General features: G+C 35.0%; 2 protein-coding genes across 2 annotated transcripts; one reads left to right on the forward strand and one right to left on the reverse strand.

Annotated features, from left to right (window-relative positions):
- Nucleotides 1-1596: 1596 nt before the first annotated feature.
- On the reverse strand, nt 1597-15641 carry LOC129799486 (heat shock 70 kDa protein cognate 5). Its single transcript, XM_055843408.1, has 6 exons — nt 15427-15641; nt 15067-15122; nt 14253-14831; nt 5979-6895; nt 5572-5900; nt 1597-1975 (listed from the first exon to the last, which is right to left on the reverse strand). Exons 1-6 carry the CDS (start codon nt 15514-15516, stop codon nt 1874-1876), a joined length of 2073 nt encoding a protein of 690 aa, XP_055699383.1. The 5' UTR covers nt 15517-15641; the 3' UTR covers nt 1597-1873.
- Nucleotides 15642-16385: 744 nt separating this feature from the next.
- On the forward strand, nt 16386-23310 carry LOC129799496 (uncharacterized). The gene is made up of 2 exons (XM_055843447.1): nt 16386-17031; nt 21860-23310. Exons 1-2 carry the CDS (start codon nt 16808-16810, stop codon nt 22665-22667), a joined length of 1032 nt encoding a protein of 343 aa, XP_055699422.1. The 5' UTR covers nt 16386-16807; the 3' UTR covers nt 22668-23310.
- Nucleotides 23311-23975: the final 665 nt, after the last annotated feature.

Raw genomic sequence — 23975 nt, forward strand, 5'->3', positions numbered from 1 at the left:
TAAGTCCTTAGGAATTACGGATCTGAATTTTAAGGTGAAGATTCTTTTTTGTCAATCAGTTCTTTATATTATATTTTCATCCCTTAAATTTACTTCATAGCCTCTCTACATGTTCTAAAAGTTCTATTCTTGGGATTGTATTGCTTCTCTAATTCCTAATATTCCGAAGACCATCTATAGTGAATGGATGAAATGCCTAACCAATTCACATGGATTACTTTCCAGACATCCCCATGCTGTGATTATTATGAACTTAACAAGAGATCCATCCCTAAGCCCCATTGCAATGTTGAGAATCCCTGCCGTGGAGTGCTTTATCGAAAGTTCTATATGCAATGCATTCACTGAGGGAATTGCCTTCTGGAACAGCATACAGCGCATATCAGTAGCCTGAACATCATATTGCAAAATTGTCTTCACACTCGCCATGGCACAGAAAACACAGATATGGGGTGCTAAGAGTGGATTGGTTCTGACACTATTGTAGGTTAGCTTGTGTGGGATTCTGGTTGAGATTAGAGATTAGATGATTTCAAATATTTTTTAGGGTGGTCGGTATATATTATCCTAACATGTCAATATCCAATCACCGACTCTACTGACTGGATAACAAATTCTGGCACATTTCTGACTAAATTATGCTATACCACTATCATGTTCAGAGTCATGCCATTTAATACTAAAATTATAACAAACTTGGCACAAATGTTCTGTTACCTCTCCAGAAGAGATTCGTTCGATACGCAAATTATGTTCTCTGACCAGGCAAACTTACTTTTTCACCTGGATGGAAGAGATGTGCAAAATATACGCAAAACACGGAAGCCAAGAAGTAACGGTAGACCCCTCGAACCGTTAATGGTAGTGATTTAATTTTTGCCCAACCACTACTCCACACAATCAATCTCAAAAAATCAAGCCGGTAATCTTCAATGCACCACCGGCTTCTTTTATCTTCTAGTCAGTGCGAATGTCAGAGAGATTTTCATAAATTTAAATTGTTTTCCAGCTTTCAAATGAAAAGACATCTCATCCAGGCTGTCCGGAAGTCATCCGGTAAGCCTTTTTCTCTATGTAAAAACCACCCTCGCAATGTCTCAAAAAAAATATGTTTTACAATACTATGCCTATAGAAGTACGATAAATACCCCAAATTGTAGAATTAAGAGTGAAAATTGAAATATTTTACCCAATTTTCAGTGAAAAACAGGCGCAGACGAAATCCGCTCTCGCAGAGGTGTCAGGAAAATTTGTTTACACGTTGCACAAGGACAGTTTTTGACACAAAACAACACAATACAGTGAATTACCTAGTCTATTGCATCGACCATTGTTGGAAAATGCACAAACACGACGGGAAAATCTGCAAAAAACGGAATTTTGCAAAAATTTTCACCCACAAAAGGTTATTTTGTTTTGACACTCGTAGACGGCGCCTGACATTTCACTTTTCCGGCTGCGATCAGCGCCTTGTGCGTTCAACACATGAATTACTGTTTATCTCCTCCATGTGTCTTGGATTTTTCTAAACCTAGAAGTTTAGAAAAAAGGTCAAATTCTTATCACAAAATGATTTCAAAATTAAAACTCAGAATATTGATCGGGTTTTCCAACTCATCTATTCCATCCTCCTTCACTTTTTTGTACAAATCAACAGACAATTCATTAACTGGACCATTTTAATAGAAACAGGCGGAATTCCCAGTTAATTCTATGGCTAATGAGAGGGAAAGTATCCATTTGGGATTATTTGCTTCATAAACAGAAATAATTCTAAGGTGAAATTCTCTTAAAAAACCGTAAATCAATTCGGGATGTAAGAAAAAAAAGAATTACATATTTTTTTTTAATAATATACTGCTTAATTTAAAATCTAATTTTCTCGCTTCTCTTTTTGATCTTTCTGATCATCACTAGATGTTGTTTGCTGGTCTTGACTTTGTGAACTACTACTTCCCTCCCGCTCAGAAGCCATCTGAAAGAAAAAGAAAATAAAAATTATTCAAAAGGAAGACAGAGAATGGCTTATAATTTATTTATATTTCTTATATTAATAGACAAAATATAATTTCCAAAAATATAAAAAAGACTGTTTCTATTTCAGAGTAAATTTCTTGTTTCATCTTAATTTAATTATTTTCGTTTTTAGAAATCAATCTAATAAATAATTATTAACGCGACCAAAAGGACTGACAGAATATAAAGTCATTATTTCAAAACTATTTATAATTTCGTAGAATTCCGAAATGATTGTTATTAAAGGACCAATGGACAAAACGGTCCAACCGGGGACTGTCCAGGAGCACCAATTTAGTTCCGACAAAAGCCCTAAATACGCGTGGAGGTTCCTTCCTTTTTCCCAGTGAAGCATAAATTATTATATTATGCTTAAGAATTGGGTTGATTGTCTTACAAATCTCCTTTTACTGCTCGATCTCCACAGAGAGAACAGTTAGGGTAAAGGCTCATAATTTTGTCCAGTCTGCTTATAAACATCGATGTTCCAAGTTTGAAGAGCGATATTTTCAATACTAATTGACTTTTTTTGTTACTCTCTTTTAAGAAGGGTTGTTTAGAAACTTGTCAAGCTATTTATCATTTTATTTTTACTAAAATTAGTTTTAATACGTTTAAAAATGAATTGATATATAGAGGTGAATTTGACTCTTATTTTGGACAACTTGGTTATTAATTTGGACAACTTGGCTGTAAATTTGGACAGCTAATCCGCCTCAACAGGATGCCCATTGCTTTTCATTTCATGAACCAATCTTACCAATTCCTCTTCATGTTCATGTAAGGGAAACGTAGAATGTCACAAGAAGCCCGGAAACTTTTCATATCATTCATTAACTCTTTCCGGACCGCAGCATATGCTGCAAGCCAATTTCACAATTTTTTAATCAAAAATATCTAAGCTCAGGAATTAATTGAGGTCCTACAAAAAATATCTTACATTTGGACATCCTTATAGTTTGTAATCATCCAAAAGAATTGAATTTTTCTCAGTTCTGAATAATTAAAAAACACTGTTTTTCACTGAATATTCATATGCTGCTTTGGGTACTCAGAGTCCCAAAAGAGACGAAAGAGTTAAAGTGAGTTGACTTCGGTACTCCAAGTACGTGCGGATTCGCTCAATCCCTGGCCTATCAGGGAGCCTTTTAAGGTATTGCTCGCTACATCTCTTTTGTAGAGATGATGCTCCTTTGTTTCTCCAGGCATTTGTCCAACCTAGTCATCACAAAAGCTAAAACTTCACGAAATTTCGTGAGAAAAACACCTGTCCAAAATAAAGGCATTGAATAAATGAGCAGTAAAAAGTTAAAATTGATCAGTAACAAAAATATTTGAAACAGTGATATTTTCGTCCAAATTTTGGCAAAGGGAAAATAAAGACTTTACACTTTATATGGAACTATTTTAAATGTTAAGTATGTAAATTAGGTCCATTTTTGTAAAGATTTAAGGTTTTTACTGATCATAATTAGATATTTTACTGCTCATTTTTTAATTTTTTACTGCCCATTTAGAACTTTTTACTGATCGTTTGTTTTTTGCCCAAAATAAAGAGTATCACCTCACTGGTAAATGTCTGAAAAAATGTCCCATTTTTCACACGAAAAATCTAATTCACAAGGTAAATCTCATTTCAGGTCAAATGTACAAATTACCACTAGCGTGAATCAACACAATATTCAATAAATATTCAATAATATCACTCAAAAAAGGGAAGAAATATTGTTAGTACTTCATCACAGCTAAATAAGACTAAAGTAAACACGAAGTTCTGTCATATTTCTCGCAAGCAATTGCTCACACTGAATTTTCAACAAAGCAATTTTAACTCAAATCATATTCTAAATTTAACGTATTTAGTGCTAAAATCTTCGAAAAAGGACAAATATTTAGAAAGAATTCATTATTTATCAAATATTGGATTAAAAATCCATAATTTTAATCAATTTATTTTTAGTGTCCAATTTTATCCTCAAAGTGTCCAAAATAATAAACTGGACAAAATGATGAGGCTTTCACCTAAATCTTTTTTAATACATATTTTCATCAATTTTTTGACTTTAATCGATTTTTAAATTAAATGATTTTGGACTTTTTTGAAAGATCGTAAGAACCAATAAAATGCATTTGAATATCTTTCGGCTTCTTGTAATCTTTTTTTTTTTAATTTTCGATGCCAATGGCTTAAAGGTTCTTTTACTGGACGCTAGTAAATAATAATAGGATTCATTTTACTGCTGGCACTCATAGGGAGTGCAGTTACATAATCGACTTTTTTTTCAATTTGACACCTTCCTAGAGCTCAAACAGTAGAAGATATCAACTTCTGGTCTTCAGTGACCCCCAATAAAAAATGTCTCTATGCGTTTTTTTCCTTCCCGCACCCCTTTTTTGGTTTATTTCCAAACCGCTCCTACGAATTCTTTTATTTTTGGATGTGTCTTGAGGGTGGCCCCCAGGCGAACATTTCACTCAAATGAATTTTAAAAAATCGTCATCTTAAATTTTTAGGGCCTATTTTTAAACTGATTTGATTAAATTTGGACTTTTTGGAAAGGTCTTGAAATCAGTAATGAATCGGTTAAATATCCATAATTGACTTATTTTTTCGTATTTATATTTTTCGTTTGTCCGTATGCTTGTAACTCATATAAGAACTATGTAGCTAAATTTAGAATGTTCATTTTTTTTTAAATCAATTTTTGATATTGAAATGCTTTTGTGATTTATGAATCAATTTAATTGTTAGTAGACCAGTATGCAGCAAAAGTCCATGCGAACTAATTCACGGAGAGCTCTAACTCGTGAATTCGAGCATTCCGCAAAGCTGAGGCGCTTTGCCATCTCTTTTTAGAGCTATAGGGTGGAGTAACCACTTATCGCCATGTTGAAAAACGGGAATTAATTTTACTATAACTTTTGAACCCTTATTACAAGATAACTCAAATTTGATACAAGGTTACTTAAATGTATTGGCTGCAGATTCATGAAAACAATAGTCCTCTAATTTAACCTTGGACTACTTAAAAAACTGATTTTTATTAACAATGCAAAAATAATCACTTCGTCGCCACTTTTTACCACTTTTCGCCAGTTCTGTAACCACTTCTCGCCATCCACTTGGAAAGGTTCAAACTCAATTATTTTGGGCAATATTATGCAAAGATTACATTCAATATTTCTCTTTCCTCATGATCATCCTATTATTACTCATTTTAAATGATTTTTCTTCGCTTCAAAATCGTAAATTAAAAACGAATAATTACTCTTTTTCGACTCTATACGCAGCAGTAGTAAAAATACAAGTAACTTTCCGGCTCATTTATTTCATAAATCGCAAAAAATAGCAATTTCAATTTAAGTGGCGAAAAGTGGGGCACTGGCGAGAAGTGGTAATTCCACCCTACTGTAGCATGAAACGAACGCTTTATCCATTTATTTGATAAGATCACTAGCTCTTCAATTTTAATAAATTGAAGTTTAATAGTTTTTCTTAGTAGTCGCAGAACATTACAATTTAAAAAAAAAATAAATAAAAATTAAAGAACTTACCTTCTTGTAAGCCATCTCGAAGAGTTTAAGTGATGCCTGCTGCAGGGCTCCCGTACTCTTGCGAATCTCCTCTGGATCTGCACTGTCTTTGTTGGCCAGCAACTCCCGAACCTTTGTAATCTCCTCACGAAGTTTATCGCACTCCTCTTTGGGCAATTGATCCTTGAACTCTTCCATTTTCGTCTCTGTATCATGTACAATTCCCTCCGCCTGATTGATAGCCTCCACACGATCCCTCTTCACCTTATCCGCCTGTGCATATTGTTCTGCATTCTTCACCATATTCTCAATTTCATCTTTGCTCAGACCTCCGGAAGATTGAATAACAACTAAAAAAAAGAAAAATAGAGAAAATATTTTAGCACAATTGTCCTTTTATAAAATTCGCTTTTGTTTTTCAAACTAACTCTGTTGTTCCTTGCCGGTTCCCTTATCCCTGGCTGAAACGTGAACAATTCCATTGGCATCAATGTCAAAGACAACTTCAATTTGGGGAACTCCTCGTGGAGCCGGTGGGATTCCCACAAGACTAAATGCACCCAACATTTTGTTATCTGACGCCATCTCACGCTCTCCCTGATGCACCTTAATCTCCACCTGAGTCTGCCCATCGGCCGCCGTGGAGAACACTTGAGATTTCTTCGTTGGAATGGTTGTATTGCGGGAAATGAGACGAGTAAAGACACCTCCAAGAGTCTCAATGCCCAATGACAATGGTGTCACATCCAGCAGTAGCACATCTGTCACATCTCCAGCCAGAACACCACCCTGAACAGCAGCTCCAACAGCCACAGCCTCATCGGGATTCACTGCTCTCGATGGCTGTCGCCCAAAGATATCCTGCACTGTTGACTGAACCTTTGGCATCCTCGTCATTCCACCCACCAGCAAAACCTCCCCAATGTCCGATTTCGACACTTCAGCATCAGACAGAGCCTTCTGACATGGTGAAATCGTTCGCTTAATCAGATCCCCCACCAAGCTCTCCAGCTTCGATCTGGACAACTTCAGATTCATGTGTTTGGGTCCAGAGGCATCCATGGTCAAGTAGGGTAGATTTATGTCGGTCTGCAGGGAGGAAGAAAGTTCAATTTTGGCCTTTTCAGCTGCTTCCTTGAGCCTCTGCATAGCCATGGGATCCTTAGTGATGTCAATGCCCTGATCCTTCTTGAATTCTGTCACCAGGAAATTCACCAAATAGTTGTCAAAGTCCTCACCGCCCAGAAGTGTGTCACCATTTGTGGATTTCACCTCAAAGACACCCTTCTGGATCTCCAGAATGGAAATATCAAAGGTTCCACCGCCCAAATCGTACACAGCAATACTGAAAAAATATCCATCAACCCAATTTTTATTTTTTTATTGTAGGGTAAGTGTGCCAAATTTCGGCCACTTTGGTGTAATTTCGGCTAAGCAAATAAATTAATTAAAATTATGTATGTAATCTTCGAATAGTCAATGAATTCATTTTGCTTTTAAATATTTACAGTAGACTCTCGCTAATTCGGCTCTTTTAAGATCGGACTACTTTTTAATTCGGGCAGCAGTTACATTAGAAAAAAGTTTGTTGTCATTTTTCAAGTTTGATTATGATCCTTATTATCTAATGAATCAAATATGCTCAAATTTGGCATGGTTTGTCTTAGTTTTGATGTGATTTTGCATTATTGAGGGATTTTCATGAAATTTACCAAAAATATGAGTATGTAAACTCAATATCTGTATGCAGATGAATAAAAGCTCGTTGCATTTCAAAAATTTTTTGTCGCCCGAATTTCTGTGTAATTCGGCTGACATTTCGATCCCATGTGCCCGAATTTGAGAGAGTCTACTGTATGCGTAAAATTGGCACAGTTTGTCTTAGTTATGATGTGTTTTTGCATTACTAAGGGGTTCTCATGAAATTTACCATAAATACAAGTAAGTAAACTCAATATGTGTATGCAGATGAATAAAAAATCGTTGCATTTCAAAAAATTTGTCGCCCGAATTTCTTCTGTAATTCGGGTGACATTTTGGTCCCAAATGCCCGAATTTGAGAGAGTCTACTGTATTCATTTTAGGATGTATTAACACAAAGACCGTTAAATTTTAGGTATAATTTGAATTTAAATTGTATTCTAAAAAAACTCAGTATGGAAAGTCTTACAAAAAATGTGACAGATCTCTTGTATTTTTCTAGCAGTCTTGTGATTTGTGGTGAAGTGCAGAGGGTTTTCCTTAGAGGTTTTTCATGAAAATTTATTAGTTTTCATTAAAGATTGTTTCTGTTTATGTTAATAGTGAATCAATCTTTAAATTTCGAGTAAAATTTCCCAGTTGGATCTTGTATTTCGCGTAAAAAAGTAGATACTTTATGAGCGTCTCTCCGGTGAGATAGTGTTGCCTATTCCGGCAACATCTTTTGCTTTCCTAAATTTCTTATTCATTTTATGTTTTTTTTTTCAATTTCTAAGTTCTACAAATGTCCAGAGAAAAAAAACATCCCTTCTATGAAAAAGATGATGTGGAAAAAGGCTTGGAAGAGTTCAGGTAGGGCAAATTGCTACGGGAATCTGCGCGTAAATTTGAGATGCTACTCTTCAGGTCTTCAGGACAAATTACACGGAAGATCTCAGGGCTTATGGGTCATATAAATGTATTAAACTAAATATTAAACTTGTTCCGTATGACGTTTTGAAATTTTCTATCCGTTGCTTCACAAAAGGTGGTCACAAACAAAGTGTCCGGAATTTCACTCAAAGTGGTCGGAATACTACCCAAAGTAATGTCCACATTTTATTAATTTTTCAATATTTTAGGAAGTGATTTAAAGAAAACAAAGATGATAAACTAGTTTTCAAGGTTCCACACAACTCTCCCGAAAAGGAAGTAACAAGAAATATCAATATGAATTAAAAATATTGCATTTCAAACTTAGGATTTCAGTGCTTATTTGCAACTATGCCAAAATTTGGCACATTTTCCCTATCCAATTCGATAAAAATAATGAGCTAATTTGGCTAGCAATCCTAACTTTTAATAAAAATTCTTCCATGGTCTAAATGTCAACATTAATTTTAGCTTTATGGATAGTTACATTTCTTTATGTTTAGAATGTTATTAAATTAATTAAATATACCTTTTATGCTTTATTTTAGCTTCTGAGGTCTGAATAACGCATTAAAACTAGAAGATAAATATCCGACATTTCTCTTTTCGTTCCAAATATTAAAAAAAAATTCAGGGAGTTCCGCCTTCAAAGAAATTCTCGGAACCGAAAAAACCCGCGAATTCACTCGTAACACAGAAAAATGGCACACCCACAGGAGAGGTCTTTGGAATAAGTTATGGAAACGCCGTGATGTGTGCAAAACATTTTAGGCGCCATTTTTTCAGCATATTTTCTGCGCAAACAGTTCATAAAAAATGTTTCAAATTTACCGCGTGAAATTGCATACATTTAGGGGCATTTCCCCTAATAAGCTCCCAATATCAGGCAATTTATATCAAATTCTTTCAATCCGTTTTCACTTAAGCCGGAACTCTGTACCTAATAATGTTCCTGGTATATATGAATAGACAAAGACAATAGACGTTTTCTGGTCCGAGATAAAATCCGACTTCGTCAAATCGGGTCCAATCGATTTTCAATTACGTTCCGTCCCGTCCGGAATACAAACGCTTCTGGAGAGAGAACGAAGAAAGATATCGACAAGTGGCTTTAGGCAAAGGTTAACCCTTTAACGACGAGACCGTTTTCGCTGACCGAAAATCAGCAATAAATATGAAACCGATAAACAAAACTTGTGAAACGTTTTACATCTAACCTTCGAAAAGCCAATAGAGTCTGTATTACGATAGACAAATATAGCCCGAAAATTTAAGTAATTTTTCTGACGATACCAATGGCTGATAATTTTCAATATAATGAAAAATAACATGTTTGAATATTGTTAGTTACTTTTTCCAAAACGGGTTTGCTTTAAAATAAATTGGAAGTATAAAAAATAATTAAAATCAATTTTCAATATGAAAATTTAAAAATTCGTCATCTTTGAGCTTAAAAATTTACTATATAACAAATAGCTGGAGACCTCAAAAAATATCCTAGATTCCTTCAACCTTTTACTTTGCAATTACATACAAACACAAGGAAAAAGTAACTTTAGGTAGTCTGCAAAAATTATTTTCTTTATGGGACACCGGTGTTCTAATCGTCCATAAAGGGTTAAATCAGTGGGTGGCTAGAAGTAGGCGATGAAAGATCCACCGCCCTCCCCCTTCCTCTATTTTGGAATACCCCTAAATTTTGTTTTTTCAATAACTCAGTCACTATGGCATGGATCGATCTCAAATTTTAGTATGTTATAACTGGGCCTAAGAGCTTTCGATCAGTACCAAAAAGAAAGCCCCCCGACCCCTGTGACCCGAGCTAGAAGGGATTAAATATTCAATATTCGAATTGCCATATCACCGGTTCTAATTATCGCGATTCGAAAAATTGTGGTGTTTTGGAAAGCTCTCGTGGAGTACTACAACACTTGTAACACCCCAATTTCATCCGATTTAATTGAAGATCCGATTAATCGAAAAATCGATTTTCCATTAATCGATCTTTAATATTTCGAAAACTAAACACGATGCTTTTTCTTTAAATTTTAGTATGTTGTCGCTGAGGTCGAGACCTTTCCAACGGTGGGTCGCACTCCTCCCTCGATGTTCCCTGACCCGAGCTTTAAGCAAAAATGTCATGAACTGACTGCATTTTCGAATTGTATTACTTTGTATACGTTTCGAATCAATTGTATTACTCCTAAGCTATTTTAGACGATCTTTTGAATAATTTATAAAATGGTTTAAGTTTAAACCAGTTATGAATCGGGAAACGACAAATGACGCGAAAGTCTTTTTTCCAACATTTTTGAAAGTGTGCAAATTGCGTAACTCGCGTAATTTAGCGAACTCAGAAAGGATCTATCCTTCATTTTTCGAGATACAAATCGACTTCAGTCTCTGAAAAATTGTTGTAAATTCTTTTTTATCAACGCGATTCTTTGTGCTTCTAACGCATCTTTTATATCAGAAAAATTTCATGAAATCAAAATTCGCTTCTCTTCCTTTCGCAACCATTTTGCATAATATTTCCCGCATTTTTGAACTCTTCTTCTTCTTCTTTTAAACATCATAACAAATTCAATTTAGTTTAATCCAATTTCGAGTGCTAAATAGTAGAATGGATATAAATTTTGATTTCATGAAGTTTTCCAGATCTAGAAGATAAGCTACAAAATTCGGCTCACAATAATTCTAAAGTCACATATGAAGAATCTACACTACAATAAGCTTACCTGGCTTATCACTGATTTAATAGAAATGCTGATAAATTATAAGTTTTTCTCGTTCATCATAAAACGACTAATAAAACGAATAAAATTGATATGAACGTGAAATAAAATTAAGATTAAAAACGAATATTTGGAATTTGGATTGTTGTCTTTGATAATCTGTTCTGCGGAAACGTATAGGGTAACCGTATGGTATTTCGCGCTTTTCGGGACATAATATGGGTATTTTGGGACACATCAAAAATCCTATAAATATTTATTTTCAAATTATTTTTAAGTTCTATATGAAATATTAAGCTCTTTACGTATCAGATAAACATAAAACTTCTGAAATTTTATTTAATTTAAAGCGTGAAATACGCGTGAATTGAATTGTGAGTGTCACATTTCACTTTTTACAAAACCTTCAGTGTGGTCAATTTTGCTATTGTCAACACGAACACTGCTTAGTTTTTTTTTCGATTTAAGTCACTTTAAAAGTGAAATTGAAACAAAATTTTTATGAAAGATTGAAGTTTAGAACTTCTACTTAAAGGTAAATAATTAGGCTCGGTGAAATTTATTTGCATAATAACGGACTTTTGTTTGTCCCGAAATACCCAACTGTTCCTAAATATACCACTCCTACCGTGATATCCCACTAGAGAATTTCACATTAAAATTTTAATGTGATTCACATTTATTGTTGCTGATATGTGTCCTAATGTGCAAATTTCATCGATTTAGTGATAAAGAAAACGACTCGAGTCACAAAAATTGCTTTAAATATATTAAAATAGCATAAATACGGTTGATAATTAATGAGCAAATTAATGAGAATTGAGCAAATTTATGAGCAAAATTTGCTCATTACTTTTCATCAGATACTACTTTATTGCAGTCATTCCGGTAGTGTCTGCGCCACAATTTTCTCACCAATTTATTCGTGATTAAGGGCAGAATCACATTGACAGTAAAATGCTCAACGTCACCGTCAAAGCCCTCACCGTATTTCGTTGATTTACGCATTTTCATTGCAATTCTTACGCAAATTTTCCATTACAATATTATCTTGTCTCATACTCGATGGCACTAGGTGAAAATAGTATAAGAAAAATGAATAAATAAAGCGAAAATGCGATAAACGGTGAGCAAAAAAAACTGTAGGATTTTTTTGCTACAGTTTTTCGTACAGTTTTTTTGCTCACCGTTTATCGCATTTTCATTTTATATCTTCAATTTTGTTATATTATTTTCACCTAGTGCCACCGAGTATGAGATAATGCAACACGTTAATTGAGAATTTGAGTAAAAATTACAATGAAAATGCGTAAATCAACGAAATACGGTGAGGGCTTTGACGGTGACGGTGAGCATTTTACTGTCAATGTGATTCTGCCCTAAATTGTGATAAAAATTAGTGCTAATACCTATTATTTATCGCGCACGAAATGGAGAAAGGTCAAAAGACATTGAAAAAGTTCGGTGAAGAGGATAAGTAAGAAAAAAGCTAAACAAAAATGTGTTCGATCTACATTTTATATTCCTTCAGAAACTTTTAGGATTTCGTAGTCAAATGAGATGGTGGCCGAATTACAGTAGACTCTCTCAAATTCGGGCATATGGGACCGAAATGTCAGCCGAATTAGACAGAAATTCGGGCGACAAACTTTTTGAAATGTAACGATTTTTAATTCATCTGCATATAGATATTGAGTTTACACACTCATATATAACGTAAATTGCATGACAATCCCTCAATAATGCAAAATCACATCAAAACTAAGACAAATCATGCCAAATTTGAGCACATTTGATTCATTTGATAATCATAATCAAACTTGAAAAATGACAACAAACTTTTTTCAAATGTAACCGCTGCCCGAATTAAAAAGTAGCCCGATCTTCAAAGAGCCGAATTAGCGAGAGTCTACTGTAATTGAGACTATGCATCAGGAAACCGTCATTTGGGACTACAACTGCCGGGAATACAAAAATAGAGGCAGCCGATCTGATGGTTCTCAGGGCGTTTGCGACAAATTGAGTCACCAATCGCCGGAACTCATACCTCAGTCGGGATTTGGGTGATATTGGCTCCCTCATTTTCGTAGTCGTCTTTTGAAAATAAAGCCCTACGATTTGAAGCAGCTCTTTAAATTCCTCAGAAGTCATCCGGAGAAAGTTATTATTTTGAAAAAAATCGCCCCAGAGAATTTCAACGACACCATGTGAAGGTCACGTTAGGAGCCAATCTTTCGCCCACATCATCCTTCTTCTCGCTTAGCGGGTCCTTTTGCACGACATAAAAGTAGCGTACAGGAGGAAAACTTCCTCTTCTTCACTAAAATCTCACAATTTCGCTCAAACGACTGAAATGCTTCAAAAACAAAAATACTCATCTGACAACCCGTGTGCCATCATGACATTGAGCAATTCTAGCAATGTGTCCTGACTAAATCAGCGATTTCGAGTGGGTCTAGAAGTATTAATGAGCAACTTGTTACTTTAACTTTAATGTGAAATTTTCTAGTGTGATAATTCCGTTACGGAATTCTCACACTAGAACTAAAATGTGAAATTTAATGTGAAATTTTCTGTGAAATTCTCTAATACCACGGTTACTTCTTTACATATTTTGTTATTTTGTATAAAAAATGATGCATTTTTCAACATTTTTCGATAAGAATCTTATTCTAGATAGCATAAAGAACATAAATATTTGTATCAACAAAGAAAAACGTTATTTGAAAAGTAGTTAAACTTTTTCACTGAGTGAGAGAAATCCGAAAAAGTTAAAATAACATTTCGGAAATGTTAATTTTACCCTGCAGTATTGATCCGAAAAAGGTGTAAATATTAGCCTTTTTAGGTGTATTATGGGTTAAAGTTACCCTTCTTCCATGTTGATTTTACCCTTAAAAGGTGTAAAATTAACATTAAAAAATGTTGATATATTTTTAAGACCTAAAAAGTGTTAAAGTTATGACGAAAAAAGTTAATCGCAGCCTCTTTTTTTTTCTCAGTGTTGAAACTTGAAAGTGCTAAATAGTGTCCCGAAATACCATACGTTACCCTAAAGCGTTTAAATGAATTTCAGCTAAAAACATCGATTATTGCTTTCTTTCTGAAAATTATTTTAATTTCCAAATTGTAAAATTTTAAACCAGTTATATTCAACTTTAAAAATAAATAAAGAATTAAAATATTTACGTGTGAGTTTATCTTAAAGCACTTCATATTATTTCAAAAAAACCCTAGTCTTTAAATATATATATTTTTTAAAGTATTTAATTACATTTTTCGTCACTTAACGACCACTTCATAGAGAATCATAAAAATAGCAATAAAACAATTTTAAAAATTAAATGAACTTACATTTTGTCCTCGGTCTTGTCCATTCCGTAAGCAAGAGCAGCTGCCGTGGGTTCGTTAATCACTCGCAGGACATTGAGTCCAGCAATCTGACCAGCATCTTTGGTAGCCTGCCTCTGGGAATCATTGAAATAGGCTGGGACGGTGATGACGGCATTTTTCACGGGGGTGTTTAGGTATGCCTCAGCAGTTTCCTTCATCTTCATGAGAATGAAGGCACCAATCTGACTGGGAGAATAGACTTTGCCATCGGTACCCTGAACCCAACCGTCCCCATTGGAAGCTTTGACGACTTTGTAGGAGAGGTTTTTCATATCCTTCTTCACTTCTGGATCATCAAAACGTCGACCAATCAGACGTTTTGTGGCGTAGAATGTGTTGGCAGAGTTTGTGACAGCCTGGCGCTTGGCCGGCATCCCCACGAGGCGTTCTCCGTCCTTCGTGAAGGCCACATGAGAAGGTGTCGTGCGATTTCCTTCCGCATTCTCAATCACCTTTGCCTGTTTTCCCTCCATCACGGCAACGCATGAATTAGTTGTGCCCAGATCAATCCCAATAACTGCCCCCTTGACACCCTCGGATCTGGAAGAAGTTTCCAGATTTATGGAGGAATGCATTAAGTGAGGTTATGTGCGATTATGTAAGTTTGAGGAAATGTTCGAGAAACATCCACATTTTGTAAGGAAAATTACGCCAGACACCAAAAAATTAGCACATATCGCAAATAATACAATAATTATGTAAAAATAGACATCTCAAGGATGGGAGAATAGATAGAATTAGGAAAAAATAAACATCACAAATGGGGAATACGTACTTGTGCCGAATTTGTCCATATTTATTCTGATAGTTGACCAGCGAAGGAGACAATTGCTGCAGAAAAAGAAATCTCATCAATTTTCTACCTAATCTGATGGGGAATTATCAAATTTCCCGACCAATTTTGCCCGGAAATCTCACAAACATTCCCTTCCAATTTCCTCATGCCCTTCCTGCATTTCATCATCCACGAAAAATCACTTAATTTACCCCAAAATCCATCCCTATTCCATTTCCTGCAGCCCTTTACTCCACTGTTACATGGAAATCACGAAAAATTGTCATGGAAAATCCCCCAAAAGCCTCCAAAAGGGCCCCTTTTGTCTCACTTATAAGACGCAATACCCGCAATACTCACATTTCTGAGAATTGTCGAATATGACCTCCTCACAACACTTGGACTTGTGTCCAGTGTGAACTTCGACATAACACGAGCCGCAGTCAACATTTTTCACTATTTTTTCACTCAGAACACAGTTTTTTCAGCACAAAATGTGATTTTTCTCGCCACTATTTTCTTCACGTGCGATCGAGTCGGATTCTGGGAATTTTATGACATTTTGGAATTAGTGTTGCCACTGCGCACTTCCAATTTCTGCTTTCCACGATAAATCCAATAGGCCTTCCAGACGAATTTTCCCGCGCAAATGGGAAATTGCATTTTAGTGTTGTACTTTCAAGATTTTTTGTTATAATTTTTACAATTTTTTATCAAAGCGTATTCACAATTTCTATTACAAAATGGCAAGCAGAGATCGTAATAAGAAAATTTGGGGTTTTTTAAAGATATTTTAAAATCAGATCTTTTCCCATAAACCTTCCAATTGGGGTCTCAAATCAGACGTGAATGATTAAATTAGATTCAAATTAGAATCCTATTTAACGGAAGAAACTAGAAAAAAATGATTTCTTTTATAAATCGAAAGATGAATTATTTAGAGTATTTTGGTTTAACTCCGAATTGAAATATTGAAATATTAATATACATTTTTACAGCTCAAAAATCAATTTAAAAATGGCAATCCCTCATAAAAATCACAAAGGAAAGAATTTTTTTTTTTAATTCTGTGATTCTTTGCACTTTAAAAAAACCACGATAAATTACATAAATAAATCTCGATAATAGAATATTTAGGATTTTTTGTAGCACGACCAGACAATCGCGTGACTGCAGTGGCTAGAAATAAAGTCGTGAGCCTCCTTCATCGTCAGAGACTTATAAATTTTCCGTCCGGCCGCTGCCTTGACTTTTCCTCAATGAAAATTCCAAAACACGACACATAACTCCTGGTACTCAGAGAGAGGCGAGAGAAGTGCGTGGTAAGTGAGAGAGAGTGCAGGAGAGAGAGTGAAAGAATTTTTCCTATGTAGAGGTGAAAATAGCATTTCCCCTTGGCATATTAATATCGATCCGAGAAAGGCATTCAGTGTCACACAAATTGTGTTCCACCTACACGCCCTCCTCGAGTCTCTCTGTGTGTCTACAAACATCCTGGGCTTCCCCAGCTAATTGCTCTATCAGTCACCTCGGCTGTTCCTCAAAGCCCCATCTAAAAGTGCCAGGAAGTTTTTTTCTCCAGAGGAAATTCCAGTGTGCCTAACAAAAGTGCAAATAGAGGAAAAATTCCGTGTTAGGGCGGAGGTGAAAGGCATTTGGGCTATTTTTAGTGAAACCCGGAGGGCAAATTACTGTGCTCATTGCAGAGGAGGTAGAATAATGCTGAAAGAAGTAAATTAGGATGGCCACACCACGTTCAACAGCTCCCGCGACGCCCGTTCTCACCGTCACGCGGATGCTGAGATCACCCTCGCACGAGAGTGTCACCACGGATCTATCTCTCTTTTCTGTATCATCAACTGGAGAGGCTCTCCACGGTGCCAGGCACCGCCTCACGGGCGGCCTCAGACCCACAGAACACCGAGGACCCAGTCCCAATCCAGACACTCACAAGCACTCCGGCAGGTGAGACAAAATCCCCCAGTCCCCCATCCTCATTCATCTGAGGATTAATTATTGTTATTGAGAAACCAAGAGGAGAAACATTGCCAGTCAAAAGAATTGGTGGAATGGGGGAAGGTGAAAAAAAATCATAGGAGAAAATAGCCCAGATATTATCGAGCTCTGAGATAAACAGATACAGTTGATGTGGTATTCTGTGATTCTGTGGGGATTTGAGGTTTGATTCTGCACACAATATGGTGGTATTTTCGTGAAAAATTTAGCGGTTTTATTTATGCAAGGGTATTCTATTTGTGTCGCAAATTGCATTTTCTATCACGGAATTCAGTTCAAATTCACTATAACCATTTGTAGGGAAGATAAGTTTATTATTTTCTGCATCCTTTAAATACGGTAAGGTACTTTTTCACATATCAAAAATAAAATAAAAAAGTAAAAACGGAGGATATAGTGAAAATCCAAGTCCTTTTGAATTCTGTTTTAAAATTGTGGTGTGGTGGATAAATTTAAACCAATTTGAATTATTTATTATTTAAAAATAATCTAAACCGTCTAAAGATAATCTAAACTTTGCTATAAATAGGAAACACTGGGATAAAATTAAGGGTAAGTGGGGCCCCTTTGCAATTGGGATTTTTCTCCTATAAGGGAAGAGTACCAGCGATCGGCAGTGTTCCTCGGATCGTCAGGTTATTACCGTATTGTTGCTCCAAATAAAATGATTTTTTTAAAATTATTAGCTACTTTTTAACAATTAACTCTTACAAGAATGCACTGCATTAGCTCTGAATTAATTTTTAAAATCAAATTTCCGTGAGACACCTGATTGAATTCGTGACGATCCGAGGTACAGATTGCAAGTTTGCAATTACACATATTTTTTTTAAATTTATTGTAAAAATTAAAAATTCAAATGCACAGATATAGTTAAATGGATCACTAATATACCAATTAGCATGCACAAAAATACCAAATAGTATTTTGAGGCTTATATTTTCAACTAAATATCGAGCATGTCTCTTAACATTCCGATCCGGGGTGCTCTTCCCTTATGTGAAGTGGAACTGAGCTGTATCATAATGTAATTTAGGTTCTCAATCTGTTTGTGTAGGGGAGACCGGGAAAGTTTGGGACAGGGGTAGTGTGGGACAAGGCGATTTTTTCATTATTTTTTTTTTTAAATAAATAGGATTTAACCACTACTTAATCGTATAGGCAATATTAAGATGTATCTTGACTAAAAGAATGGGTATCCTCAGTTTTATTGTTTTAATTCTATGAACACTTTTTAAAAAATTGATAAAAATTGTATATTTTGACGTCTCAGCTTTCTCTTTGTATTTTATATCAGCGACATATAATCAAAACTTTTTTATCTCATTACACTGTGCAACAATTTTAAACTTTTTTTATCCCTGGGTTCTCATGCTATTTTTTCTATTGCTAGGGTCAAATGATTTACGAAAATACTTATCATTTTGATTTCATTTTGTTTTTGCGTCTGGAATCTAGGCAAAACCGTTTTTGCCGTTTTTTGATACTTGGGTGCCTATATCTCCGATTCTGCTGAACCGATTTATTTCTTAATATGGGAACATTTGTTCTCCTTTAGATCCTCGATAATCCTTTGGACAGATGGAGTTTGTACAGCTGACACTAGGGGCGCTGTAGTCTCATATATGTCAGAAAACATGGGAAAATCGAACTTTTTAGCAACTTTAATCAAAAATATCTCGAAAACTAGGATTGTCCCCAATAATCTGTTTAATGGGTTTGATAGAGAATTTCATTAGCTACAGTTTCATCCATGTGCAACTTTTCACTCAGATTGTTTTTTGACATCGAAATTAAGGTTCAAACGAAAATCGAGCCCTTAGCCAACTTTTCACTTAGCCAAGTTCTCCAGAAAAGGCAAGTCGAGAGCTAATTCAATGAAATAAGGAGAAAAACAGGTACCATACAGTTGTCGTAAAATCAAACAGGAATCCGCCAATGAGTTCAAAACTAAAAGTGTTAAGATAATCTACTCGCCTGACGAATTTGATGATCATGATTGCAATATTTAGAATAAAAAAAGCAAAGAAGTTAGATGGAAAATAAGAAGAAAATGCTTTAAATAATTGATTGACAATAAATGACTCTATTCTACAAATAAAATTTATATTAATTTCTAAGTATGAAATAAAAGATGAAATATTTTTATTTCTATCAGAAATATTTTAATCTAGTATTTAATATTAATTAACGTGCTCCAATAATACAAATTATGCGAGAAAAAATGCGTCCCATACTGCCCCATTTCGGGGAGGTTTGGGACAAAGCGTCAAGTTAAATGTTTTATCTTCTCCAAGAAAACTAATTTGTTTTTCAAGTTCTATCGAGTACTTTTTATAAAGTCAATGTCAATACCCATAAGTATCCTATAGACCGCATAAAATTATGATACGCTATCGTAATTTTTTGGAATAGTGTTTCAAAGTCAAAACATGAAAAAGTGTCCCAAATCTCCCCGGTCTCCCCTATCTAAATTATATCACGATCACGATAAGGCTCAGTTTTATTTAAAAATAGGTGAAAAATCCCCATTTCAAAGGTGCCCCACTTCGCCCTAAGCAGAATTAGACAAATTCCGAGACCTAGGGATAGAATTAGACAAATGGGATGGTATAATATTCCTTAGAAAATATATTCAGAAAACTACTCTTATAACTGAGTATTTGACTTCCTCCCTATTCATTGAAATGCATATCAAAATGTGATTCAAATGATATATAATTTTGTTTTTTTTTTTACAAATTATAGATAAATAACAAAAAAACATTTGTTGTCTAAACTGTCCCGGTCTCCCCTAATAAATAAGTTTTTTATACAAGGGGTAATTCATATTGAGAAACCCTTGTCAATTCTCCGAGAAACCTTTCGCGAAACCCGAGAAACCCACTTTTTACAGCGCGAAACCTGAGAAACCCAATTTCTGCATCGCAAAACCCCAGAAACCTGAAACCATTGACAGAAAAAATAGAAATGTTACCTCTTGTTTACGTAACCTTTCATTTTGATACCTAGAATTTGAAATAAAATTAATTTAAAAATTCAAATTAAATTTTTGGGAGAACCTTGGGAATGCTCTTGATCAATTTTCTTCGGAAAATCTACAATATCGTTTTAAAAGAGCTTTTAATATTTTTTTATGGAATTCTCAAGCTTTCTATGGTTTTTACGCTTTAAAATTATATAGATTTATTGCATTTTGGCGTATTTATCAAAAAAAAAAAAAAATGCAGAAAAGCTTTGAGACATCAAAAATTTTTACAATTCTTGATCAAATTCAAGATTTTCTTGAAGGAATAAATTTCTAGATCATAAAAAATCTATGTGCAAATTGTTAATGGTGAATTTTAAACCGAAAAAATTAGTAAAGTTTCAAAGGATGTCTCAAGGAAAAATTTGAGCTATACTTTCAATTTTTTTGTCATTAATGTTCTTGAAAACTAATGAAATGAAAAATCAATCAGCTACTCACTTACTTAAACTATCCACTTTCATCACTTAAAACCAATTAAAATCAACCAATCAAAATCAGAGATCCCATGAGAACGTTTTGTATTTGTATACTTATCTAAATTTGTCAAACCAAAATCATCTAAATCAGAAACGACAGAAACGCATCAAGGAAGTTCCACAAAACAGAAACAGTTTTTTAAGTTGAGAACTTTTTTCCAAAATATTTAAAGACGTAATTTCCTAATAGTTCCTTATCAAAAAGCTCAAATTAACAAAGTTGGGTTTTTTGCGAGAGAAAAATTAATACTAAAATCTTGGCTACGCACTTGATATGTTAAAGGGGCCAAAAAGAATTGTAATGCTCAATTTGATGAGTAAATTAATAAAAGTTGAACATAAAAGACAAGAGAGATATTTCAATGAGACGAGTGTTGTACAGAGGATAAATACCCAAGCCCCAATCCGTCCTCAAACTTGCTTTTATCACTATTTGTTTTTTAAACTCTACACTACATCCTGGTTTGTAATTTAAATGATTCCTTCTTGCAAATTCATAATGTTTTGTAAAACATGTAACAATGACAATATCTTTATTTTATTTTAGCCGGGACACAAATGGGGTTACTAATAATCAATTTCAGGCAGATTTTATCTCATAAATGAACCAATAGAAATAATTTTTGAGACTCACCGTGAGATATATTTCGAAATATCCCCGTTTAAATGTGTCCTAATCTTATAAGGCACAAAAATATTTCACAAAAAATATATAGTATTATCAGTGATCTAATCAGATCCTCTACAAGGTTAAAAAAAAGTTAACATTGTTTTCTAGTAATTTGCCTAAATTGTCTTTAAAAATGATTTTTTATATTAAAAAATAGTCTTACAGATCCAGTGATATCTTTACTAGCTTATACTCTATAATTTGAAGTACTAAAAAAAACACGTAAAAAGACTTACCTAGTTCACAATTTTAAAATCAAAATTTGTATGAAATTTATATGAAAAATTCTTAAATGATTCAATCTTCAAGAAATCTAAGATAGACAACACTGAACCAGAAGAATTAACCTTTTTGATTTGAATCTTTCATACTTATAAACTTATTATTTAAATTTTTTATGTGTCAGCCTCATTAATTTCGTTTACTTTATTTTTTTTTAATTCTTATCTAACTTCCCAATTTCAATAATTTTTGCAAGATGCATAATGCTTCTTATATTAGGTCAAAAATCAAATTAAATCAATTTTTGACGATCTTGAAATTACCATGAATAACAAAATCTTAAAATACTGATATCTCTGCCTTCTGAATCTTTTCCAGACCCGCTGACATTCCCGAAGTGATGTGGTTTGAGGAGGGAAATGATCTCATACGCAGTTGCGCTGCTCTCTCCTCTGCTCTGGGCATGCAGAAGTCCTTCAGCACAAGCGATATCGCCCAGTTGCCACTTCCGGAATCGCACACCAACCACCTCCGACATGCTCAGGCCGTATCAGAGCTAGCCCTGAATTCCCTTCAGCGCTGTGGATACATCCTCGACCATCCACGCCTGGAACATACATCCCGTTCATGCTCCACATGGGTGGCCGTAGGCGAACTAGCGTCCACATCTCAACTACCCTCACCTCATGGAGGCCATTCCAATACACTCCCTTCTCTCGCTGCCAATACTCCACCTCCTCCAGCCTTTACGGCTGCCGATCTCATCCGTTCAGTCAACAAAAAAGTCCGCCAGAATTACATTAGGCGTCGTCTCCTGACCACCTATCGAGCCCTCGAGCGTCTGTCGCAGAGTGAATTCAATCTGGACCGGCTGGAGGCTGTGGCCGCCGCGGCCACAGTTTCCGCCGGCCCAGGACCGACAGAGCTTATTGTACCCCGACTGCGCCAGCAGCCAGCCTGCCCCACAGTTACGATTGTTGATGATGAGAGTCAGACAGTGAACCAGTTGGCATGCCCTCAGCTCAAACGAAAGATCAACATTAATCTAAATCGCAACATTACAATGTACGACATTGAGCGTGATAGAGGAAAGCCCCTGAGTAAGTACGAGAGAAACATGATGATATTCAATTGGCTTCACTCCTTGGATGAGACTGCTGGAGATGATGAGATGGCTCAGCAGTGACTGGGACATGAATCAAAGCTTTCCCGGTCGCTAGTGAGTGAAATATTTACAAATTAGCAGTTATGGCCAAGGGGCATCTCATTGATTGAGTAAAGGTACAATCTGAGATCAAAACAGTATTTGCTCATATAAAATATTGATAAGATCCTATGATTAATCATCTTAATTATATAGTTACATTCTTTGTCTTTAATAAAAATAGGAAAAAAGAAACATTTCTCGATTTCTAAAATAAAAGAAATTCCTATTGTACTCTATAACGAAATATCTACGTCTCCCTTTTTTTCCAAGTTTTCAAACCTCCCACAAAGGCCACAATGGTCATAATTTTTATAGAATTTTTGTTAGAATGAAATTTTGAGTAAGATGTTTCCATACGTTTATTGGGAGCTGTAGAGACAGGCTCTCATCCTAAAGCCTTAGCTAAATATTTTCGAGGGTCAATTTGAATCTACAGGGTGGCTGAAAAAATGCAACAAACTAAAGCGCTATATTATCTTCATTTTTTTGTTCAACTTTTTTGAGATAAAGAAAATATGATAGTAAATACATCAGAATTTTAGAATATTATCGGTTGGTAGTAAATACATCAAAATTTTAGAATATTATCGGTTTTGTTCAATACGATCTTATTTTGACTTAATTATGGTTCGTCGGAAGCGCTATCTCAGCTTGCACGAATGTCAGACTTCTGAATGTCCGACGAGGAAGGGCTGCCTTCAGCTCATCGACACTTTGATACTTTTTAGGCCTAACCTTGACCAACAAAATGCCTCTTATGGAAGAGTCAAACGATTTTGCATAAAATCGTTGAGGTCATTGTGCTCCCAAAATGAACTGCGAAATATTTTTTTTTAGCCAAATCTTGTTCGGCGCGTGATTTCTGCGACGTTGTCGATTCTTGATCGAACTTCCATTACTTCTTACTAAAATTTTTGTTTCTCCACGACTCCAACACTCCTTCCAGGACAATTTCCAGAAACACATTGGCATTAGTTTTGACGGTACAGCCTAAAAACCCCAGTGGAAAGCGATAATTTGTCTTCAAGGAAGTCCAGACATTCAAATAAGGTGGTCCTTGACTTCTGGTGGTCATTCGAACGTCTAAATTATCGTATGATCTTTCCTTCAGATAGACACAATTACTTTGTTTGCACATCAGTTGCTCAATTGAAAATTTTTCTTATCAGAAAAAATGACATTCTGGAACTGACCACTAATGTGCAAGCGTATTTACTCCTTCGTAGATCGAGCATAACTTGTTTTTGAGGATCAATGAAATCTCGTCCTTTTAAGGATTTTTAAGGT

The sequence above is a fragment of the Phlebotomus papatasi genome, chromosome 1, assembly GCF_024763615.1.
Source record: "Phlebotomus papatasi isolate M1 chromosome 1, Ppap_2.1, whole genome shotgun sequence".
Taxonomy (NCBI): domain Eukaryota; kingdom Metazoa; phylum Arthropoda; class Insecta; order Diptera; family Psychodidae; genus Phlebotomus; species Phlebotomus papatasi.

Excerpts from the sequence above, each read along its gene's own strand:
- LOC129799486 (XM_055843408.1), bottom strand. The coding sequence starts at position 15,516 with ATGTTGACTGCGGCTCGTGTTATGTCGAAGTTCACACTGGACACAAGT. Across the intron at positions 14,832-15,066 it reads TATGGACAAATTCGGCACAA|ATCCGAGGGTGTCAAGGGGG; the intron begins GTACGTATTCCC and ends AACTTCTTCCAG. Across the intron at positions 6,896-14,252 it reads GACAAGACCGAGGACAAAAT|TATTGCTGTGTACGATTTGG; the intron begins GTAAGTTCATTT and ends ATATTTTTTCAG.
- LOC129799496 (XM_055843447.1), top strand. The coding sequence starts at position 16,808 with ATGGCCACACCACGTTCAACAGCTCCCGCGACGCCCGTTCTCACCGTC. Across the intron at positions 17,032-21,859 it reads ACTCACAAGCACTCCGGCAG|ACCCGCTGACATTCCCGAAG; the intron begins GTGAGACAAAAT and ends AATCTTTTCCAG.